The sequence below is a fragment of the Pempheris klunzingeri genome, chromosome 7 (genome assembly GCF_042242105.1).
Source record: "Pempheris klunzingeri isolate RE-2024b chromosome 7, fPemKlu1.hap1, whole genome shotgun sequence".
Taxonomy (NCBI): domain Eukaryota; kingdom Metazoa; phylum Chordata; class Actinopteri; order Acropomatiformes; family Pempheridae; genus Pempheris; species Pempheris klunzingeri.
In genome coordinates this window covers 28,546,333-28,555,336 of record NC_092018.1, presented here as the reverse complement: position 1 = coordinate 28,555,336, position 9,004 = coordinate 28,546,333, and the positions used below count along the sequence as shown (strand labels likewise).

Below are 9,004 nucleotides of genomic sequence, written 5' to 3'. Positions count from 1 at the left end.
GCACGCAGTAGATGTGACAAACATTGTACAACATTGCTAATAATTGTCCATACAGCTCCTGTTTATTTCAAGGATTTGGGGAAGAGATGTAATATCTTTTTCATGGAGTTTTAATGCGTGATATTACAGAACAGCATGTCTACAGCACATGGTGTCGACCCTCAATGGCTAAACCTAAATTAGACCAAAGGAATATTTATTGTTTTCTTATGCTCGCAGATGATCTGTTTTTGGTGTTTTTCATGATCCCAAAGCTGCATCATGGCTGTGACAAAAGATCAGAAGCACTGAAGTGCATCCTTTACAGCAGTGTTACATCAGTGTGGGCTTTCAGCTGTGACTTGGTCGACTGTTGCATAGATGCGTCACTGTGACAGCCATGAATTGCCTGTCCTCCTTAAGAAATCATGTCTCCAGTTGAACATGCAGGTCAGGGTGAATAGATCGTGGCCCATAAGCCCCTCCCATGTTTCCTGGAACCGCACAGATAATTTGGCTCACCTACTATATGGGTTTGCCTACATTAACCAAAGCCTTTAATTACACACGACAAGCCATTTGCTCTTCCACTAAAGCATTTATATTGTTTCAGGTTAAGAATTCATCACAGTACAGAGGTGTATGTACGTCAACACCAGCTTCCTCTATTTCTCTTCCAGGCTTGAGATGCCACATCACTTGGTTGACATACGCATGACATGCTTGACCATATTTCCAATTCCATCAAAAATATAGTGATAGTGATAATCAGTTTCCCACATGAAGGAAGGGGTGCTGACCACTTTGTTCTTCTCATCCACATAGGCTTCGTGAAAAAAAGGTTAAAGTCAAAGCAGGAGTTATTTCAGAGCAACAAAAGGCACAATGAGCAGAAATCTGTGTAGATTTAGTAACTAACAGTTTAACTAACAGTGACAACAAAAAGAGACCTCTGAAAGGATATGTATGGCTCACGGCCGTTGTGGCGAGCGCCCATGCTCTTCACAGCCTGCACCAGGTTTGTGTTAGGCCAGTTCCCCCAGCGGGTGCTTTCGTCCCTCTCGTAGCCCATGGTCACCTCGATGTTGGGCAGCACGCGGCAGGCCAACACGGGGGCCATGCTGGCCAGTCTGAAACAGGAGCAGACAGTCGGTTAACGGTTGTGATCGAGTCAACATTAAGAGACGGGTCTGATCGGGGTGTGAGAATAACTATCAGACAGAAGGGACTCAAGGCCTGAAAAGGAAAGACTCTCCCAGCATGAAGCACTGCGACAGTAGTGTGAAGCTCAGTGTGAACCCAGAGGCAGAATTAGAGATTCAGTCAGCTGCTCGTTATCACTTTATACCAATAATTTAACCCATGGAGGAATATGGAGAGAAACTATTATGGACAGATAAGAGCACAAACATCTGTGCAGGGCGTGTTGTGAAGTTTCAGAGGGATCCTACTGACTTCAACCTGATTTTCAGAGCAGTTCAAGTCCCACTAATTATACCTGATACTTCACACAACTACTGTTTCACCGACAAAGCGGACAACTTGGAGCTAGAGCTGATCACAGCAGGACACTCATGGACTTTAATCCCTTTTCCACTCCATCACATACTTTGCTAAATATTAACCATCAATCTTAGACTACGTCTGATGTAGTGACGTGTTAGTCAAAGCCCCCCCACAGGTGGTATCACTTAATGTGCCTGCACAGACCACACTCCACTGATAGCTGTCATTCTCCTGTTCTTTTTATTTCATAGCTGATGGAAGAAACAGACAGAAAACATGGGGGGGGGGATGTGGGAGAACGTGGTACTTGGTGTTTATTGAAGATTTCACTCTTACAACAGTTCGTTCCGTCCACACAAGGTAATTGTGTGGTTTCAGCAGAAACACCTGTGTGTTTGTATGAGAACAATCCTCCTTTCTCACTACACACATTTTGACTCGTCATTGTGGGAAAAGTGTTACCAGTAACATTCACGGTGGCTCTGCTCTGCTCGTGTTCTCAGTGAGCCATGAGCCAGCAGCTAAATGGAATTCAGCCATCATTAATGTGATTATTTACATGTGCTTGTCCCACTGTCACATGTCAAAATGTCTGAAAATAATCTAATAATCATCTCCGTGTTTCACATATTCTAAGCAAATAACAATTGGACAGATTAAAGTAGTAAAGGCTGCTAATTGAAAGACACTGTACTCTTTAACTGTCCACTTTATGGTCTCTATTCCAGTAACATTTCCCACTAAGTCAAGTTCACCTATTTCTCCTGAGAAATGCATCCTGCTTTTTATAAACCGAGCTTATTTAAGAAATGGAAATTTTAAAAACACTAATGAGAATATGCAAATGTCTGCTGAGGTTTAAATTCAGTCCAATCTGTGATAATGAGGAGCAGTTTTAAGTGTCTGCCTGAAGCTCTTCCCAGGCACAGAACATCTCCCCCCACTGGAGTCCATCATCTATCAACATGATGCACCTTTCCATCACCACTCTCAGGTGCAGTGACGTCTGCCTCTAACCCCGTACGCCAACATCAGCCTCAGTGTCAAATACAGCTCATCGAAACCAAATTTGACCTATTTGACCCACGTGAATATCAGAAAAAGCAGGTTATGTGAAGCTATCACACAAAATCTGCAGCCCCAGTTGATTTACATTTTTGTCTTTTCCACGCCTAAATCAACCAGGACTGATGAAATCTGATGACACACACAGGAGGTGAGGAGCAGCAGCTGGAGGGTTTGAACTGTGGAGGAGCTGCAGAGGAGTGTTTAAGTTTCCCACCAGGGCTAAAATATTCTAAATTTATAAACCGCTTCTTTTGTTTGCCAACAACACGAGCTCTGACAGAACAATGGAGGGGTGGGGGGGGGTGTATCTGTTGCATCAGCAACATCAGCAGTGAGGCTCCTGTCTGCAGCAGCATGTGTGAATCACAGCCACGTTCAGTCCAACACTCACTTTGACCATCTTTGTCTGGCTGCTGTTGTCACTTGCAGTGGAGTAAAAACATGCATTTGTTCATCTTTGATAAATTATCTTAATGTTTCAAACTCTCTAATGGCAACAGGAAATGGATTACACTGGTGTTATCCTTTAAATGAAGACTGGCTCACGGTCAAAACCCAGCATACCTTTTAAAACCTTGTTGTCAGGGTGACAGCTGCTTCATCCTCTTCTTCCTCCTCCTCCTCTGTCTCCAACTCCACTTTAATTCCTGTAATCCTGCATCTCCTTTCCCCTGTCATTCTGCACCTGGCCAGGTCACCCACACACTTCATGTTGCCTGAGCCATCCCTCTGTCCTGCTTTGACCCTTCAGGTCCTCCTCTCTGACTGTGAGATCTCCTCTTTAGAAAGTAAACACTGTTTTTACCCCACCTGCTCTTCCTGCTGTGCTCAGGGAAAAAACAGCCAAAGTGGAAACCTAGATGTTGCACCATTTTTACAAGCTTTCTGGAGAAGTGTTTTTTTTGTATTACTTTCCTTCCTTTACTTCAGTTATTTACTGCTATACAGATTCTTATTGCATTCGCAGATTTCATATAATAAATATACTAATAACTTCTGCCAGTAATGGGACATATTTTATCTGAACTTCATAACATGGTCTGTAACATTTTCACTCAAAATTCATTCATTAAGTTGTTCTACTTCATTTCTAATGAGCAATCTACATATATAAATAACTCAGTACTCATTTGTCTGACTTTTTTCCTTTCTGTGGCTGCTCCAGTGTCCCAAATCCATTACAAGGACAGTTTAAATCTCACGTGTTCATCTGGCCTAATGCTATTTGATTTAAAAAGAGGTGACCGACTGTAATTTTGCCTCATGTTTGGATTTAAAATGTCAAATTGAAGCGATTGCACAGCCAAAAAAACACAAAGCCACAATGCCACACACTCCCTCATGCTTTAACTTAATGCTTGTACGTTAGTAGAGTTATCAGAGTTCTGCAGCATGGCTCCTTCAGCACTGACACATTGAATAGTGACCAAATGATACATACCCAATAGGCTTGCGTGAGCGGTGGAAATCTTTAATCACCCTTTCCACATCTTGATGCAGCTTGCAGTCTTTGCCATCCTTCACAAAGGAGGATCTAAAGAGTTGAGAGTTGTACAATAACTTTAGCGCTCCATCTTCATCATGCCAGCTCGTATTGCATCACATTTTGCACACAGTCTCAGAGTGACACTTCATTTCTCATTATCCCTCACAGATTCTTGGTGATGCCGTGGCCTCCAGGAAAGATGATACCATCAAAGCTGTTGACATCCAGCTTGGACAGGTCTTGCATTTGCATCATTCCTTGACCGTGACTGAAGCGCGCCGCCTCCATCATCATGTTCCTATGTGATGGCCAGAAATAATCAGAAAACCTTATGGAATTAGTCAAGTCAGGTGCACAAACGCACAATGTTAAACTGTTGTGATGTGAACTGTCTGATGTGAACCCATCCCTGACTGGTCTCTGATCCTGCATCAGTGCTTCCACACACGCCTACCGGTTCTCGCTAGAGGTAGGCTGCTTCCTCATGTGGTCCATCACATGCATCTGCTGTTGGTTTGGAGCGAACATCTGGAAGCGAGCGCCGTTGCGGCTCAGGTGGTACATGGTGCTTCAGACAGAGTAGTGAATTACTACCTTTGCACGGTGCCACGTTTATGCAATGGTGTGAAACAGTTGAGACAGTGAAACAGGACTGATACTCACTAGACTCCCTCGTGGACATCAGTCCCATCCCACCAGCCGCATCCTGAGAAAACCTGGAATACGTTGCGATTCACAAGTCACAACAAAGCCCACACCATCATTTCACCGGTCCCATATCGATATGTGTCACTTACCACTGCAATGTTAGTGTTCCCCCAGTTGCCATAGTCACCGTGGTGAACAAAGCAGGCAGGCTGCCGAGAGAGAACAGCCAGTGTTTGCTTTGACAGCAGAGTCCTGGTTGCCAGCATGATTTAGCTTCAATCTCACTGTGTTAGGAGGAAAATCGGACTTAACAGTTTGCAAACGAGCCTGTAAAGACTTTTGGTCGTAGTATCGATCTTGCCCTGACTGTCTTATATAGAGTCTGGCCAAGTGACGTTGCCTCGTAAGCTCGATTTTCTGAGAAGAGCCATCACTTGTTTGCCTTGAATGGCCTATTCCACTCCTGAACACCCTTCCCTATTAATACCTTGTTTATTCATCTGATTAACTTAAGTCATTTGGCCGAGTGACACTGCAGCTTTGGAGAGCAATCTAAACATGTAGTGCTTTAACCCATGAAATATCTTGACCCATTTAGGACTGATCTCTGCAGCGTGGCATCTAGATGGAGAAAACTGCAGAAATCACACAAAATGTCTTTTAATTATGGTTTTTTTTATATATTATAGTTGACTGATAGCTTTTACATGACACTTTGCATCCGGGTGGAGTGTCTGAAAACGCTTCGTACTGTATCCCTGGAAGAGAGCAGTGGATGCGATGCCTTTATACAACACAAGGCATACTGTATGCCCTTTAAAGTCTATTAGGTTGTAAGGCTCTTACTCACTGTAATGCCAGGTTGCGTCTACGTCTAGACAGTAAACCCAGAAATACCCTGGTAAGACAGAAATGTCAAAGTCAATATACTGTTAAATCAAAACTGCAGCTCCCATCTATGAGCTCCATGACGTGGAGGACGGAACCCAAGTGTCAAGTTACAGATGACAAACGTGAGGCCAAATATGGCATTTATTTTATTATGACCACTTTTTATGTATAAACTATCAATATTTACATACTGGTGATGAAAGCATAGAGTCGATTTGAGGAACAAAAAGCAAAAATGGAGAGAACACAATAATACACAACACACAGAATACACAGCTAGAGTCACCACATCAATCACAACTTTAAGCCTCGGCTGCAACCTTGGGTGAGATGTTCTCCTAAGATTCTGCCTTTAAGGTTTAAAATTTGCACAAGAAAGAACTCATGCAACGAAAGCACATACTCAAACTGTCACGTATGGTAATCACAAGGTACAAATAAGGTTTCTTTTTTAACTCAAATACAAGAAACATGACACGACCGAACTTACGCAGCGAGGTTCTTTTCACTGGATTTCACTTATTGTGAAACACGCAAACATGTTTCTCAGTTTCTCCGTAGCTGCAAGCTCTCGACACACAACACACGCCGTGATCCTTTTCAAAAAACACCACGGACCGGTCTCACAATCTTGTGTTATTTCAAGTACAGATGCGATTAAATAAGACTAAACCAGTGAAAGATGTCTACAAAGCAAAAGAAAGAAAGTAAGACACGGCACAGACAGCTAAGCAATAAATAATAAAAGGTCAATTTTATATTTTATATAAAAGAAATGTCTAAAACAAACTTCTCAACGCATGTTTGCATTTCTGATGGATTGGTAAAATTAAATCATACACGTCAAGCTTATCAAAAATTACATCAAAATGATGCTTAACAAAGCTCCATCTACATCCGACCGAGAGCGATCCATCTGCTGACAATCTGCCAACAGCCCAGCTTCAATACTTGGCACCGATCAGGCTGTGGCTGTTCCATCAATTACTCGTGATGAGCCGTGTTGAGCGCTCCTTGCAGTTTAGTTTGCTTCACATGTGAGAACCAAATCCTAAAAAGCCATTTACATGCAAATCACTAACAACTTCAGTGGTGAAAGTAAGATTCAGCTCCTAAATTTCTGCCACCACTAAAGAAAAGCTTTCATGCACCCAAGCTCTGTCAGTAAAGGAGTGTGTGCACTAACTGTGCACACTGTGTTCATTATGGAGAGTAATTTGCGAAGATATCCATTTGATAAGGAGTGGGGTTTGCTCATCAAGCCAATAGCCGTGCTGAGAGAGAAGCGTGTGTTAACAAGGCCAGTCTGGCGGCATTAGGGCGTGTAGGCAGGAGGTGGCTGAAACTGATTGGCAATGTCATAATCTGCAGGGAACGTTTCGCTGCTGTCCTCCATTTCCGAGAGCAGCTCTAAAGCCTGCTCCTCCTCCTCGGTGGGGTAGTGGCGCAGGAGGTTCGCAGCTGTGGCGAGGATGGAGGCCCCGCCGGCCCCCGCCACCAGGTAGAAGCTGATGGCAAAAGTGACGTATATGAGGGAGCCGTGGTACTTCTTGTGTTGCTGCTGTAGAGACAGGATGAGCTCCGAGGCCCAGTAGCAGAAGCCTATGACGGTGGCACACTGCAACACTGATAAGAGAAAAGGCAAAACAAATAAGTACCCAGTTTTTCTTTTATTTGTTTTAAATTAAAGGACCTGAAAAGACCTCCAGCACAGCAGATCAATACCTGTGAGAATATGTGCAAATGCATATCTGCGTGTGATCTTTAGTGCAGGGTGCTTGGGTCCAAACACATCCAAGAGGAACGCAGTCAGACTGCACAGGATGCCCAGGAAACAGAAGGCAGCGATCACCCTCAGCAGCAAGATGGTCTGCGGGTTCACACAGTAATCTGGAGGACACAGAGACATGGCAGAGCATCACAAGTGAGCAACCACATCGATCGAAGCTGCGGGGGTTAATGGGCTTGTGCTGGTTCTCACCGTCTAGAAGCTTGGGGTCAATGTACCCCAGGACATCTGCCACCCCCAGCTCTTGTCTGGGACAGGTGCCTCCATGAACCCGGAGCCAGGCCGGTTCCGCCAGAGCCGTGCACAGCGCGGTGATGGACAGAGCTCCGGGCAGAGCCGACACCAGGCTCCGCTCCGGCTGCTTGGGCAGGGAGGTGCCCCCTCTCCTCCTCCGGCCTCCAGGGACAGTAGAACCCGGCGGGGCATACATGGTCATCCAAAGCTACAGTGCTGGTTTCCCTTTATTGTCACCGTGTGTGTGTGACTGCAGTAGACGACCAGTCAGTAAGGTCAGGCTGACCAACACACGAACCGTTAGCCGGTACAGCTCAGAGATCCGGGCGGTCAGCGGATGACAGCGGCCCCGGCGCTTAGTTCACGATGGTAACTAATGTTTCCAGACTAAGTCTAACCTTTAAACTACCAGATTGGTATAAACGACAGAAGTATCTGACAGACGAGCAGACAATGGACAGACGGCCTTCAGGCCTGTTAGCTCTGTTGTTAGCGTATGAAGCTGGTAGCTCGCAGCTAACGCCAAATGTCGCCAACTGTAAGTAGAAATAAACAAAATAGAAACAAATTAGATGAGGTAAACCCTATTAACTAATCTAACAACCCACCCTAGCGAAAAATGTCCATCAGCCTGGTACAGAAAACAAAGACAAAACAAAACAAAAGGCAGCTTACGCTGGTTTCCTGTAAAATATTGACTTCCTCGTTCACACCATTCTTCTTCGTGGGTTTAAAAGGCTGCAGTCTGAACTCTACTGGTCAGTGCCGCCTCCTACCGGTGACTCCTTCACAGACAGCTGGCCAACAGCAGAAGAAGTTCCCCTACATCATGTTATTGACGCCAGGTTCTTTTGTGGTTTCAGTTTTTTAATCTCAGGAAAACGAGCTTTGTTATTTCGGGACAATCAACCCGTAAACAGGAGAAAACAAGAGGTCGTTTTCTCTTATTTCTTAAAATATTTATCAGAGATTAAGATTGCATGTTGCAGGTGGCAGGACAAGCTGTCAAATAACCTAATCTAATAATGAATAAAACCATGTCTCCATGCTCGCAGGATAAATGTATACAGATAGACAATACAACAATGTACAAGGAGCATACAATATCTACACAAGTCCGCTTGTTTCTGTAAATTGTAAATAAGAATAAATGGTGCAGAGTGTAGAAATGTGGAATGATCCATGTGAGAGGTTGTCCTACATGTGTACAGCTCACTCAGGTTTATATGTGTCAGTGCTGACATGTACGTGTATTAAAACTATAAACCATGACAATAAACTTAATTTAGGAAGATAGGAAGTTACACATTATAGACTCAAACAATTAAGCCCGTCCAACAGGTGATGATTTAAAGAATTAATAAAAACAAAGAAATATTTGACTCTGACAGCTGTAACTGTCC

At 44.0% G+C, this 9,004-nt stretch overlaps 2 protein-coding genes across 2 annotated transcripts; both read right to left on the bottom strand.

Annotated features, from left to right (window-relative positions):
• Positions 1-674: 674 nt before the first annotated feature.
• Positions 675-4,953, bottom strand: gatd3l (glutamine amidotransferase class 1 domain containing 3, like). Its single transcript, XM_070834406.1, has 7 exons — positions 4,837-4,953; positions 4,703-4,755; positions 4,494-4,607; positions 4,206-4,337; positions 3,995-4,087; positions 944-1,109; positions 675-809 (listed from the first exon to the last, which is right to left on the bottom strand). The coding sequence occupies exons 1-7, from the start codon at positions 4,951-4,953 to the stop codon at positions 675-677; spliced, it is 810 nt and encodes a 269-aa protein (XP_070690507.1).
• A 760-nt stretch (positions 4,954-5,713) lies between these two features.
• Positions 5,714-8,320, bottom strand: tmem127 (transmembrane protein 127). Its single transcript, XM_070834529.1, has 3 exons — positions 7,560-8,320; positions 7,304-7,468; positions 5,714-7,204 (listed from the first exon to the last, which is right to left on the bottom strand). The coding sequence occupies exons 1-3, from the start codon at positions 7,801-7,803 to the stop codon at positions 6,894-6,896; spliced, it is 720 nt and encodes a 239-aa protein (XP_070690630.1). The 5' UTR covers positions 7,804-8,320; the 3' UTR covers positions 5,714-6,893.
• Between the last annotated feature and the right edge of the window lie 684 nt (positions 8,321-9,004).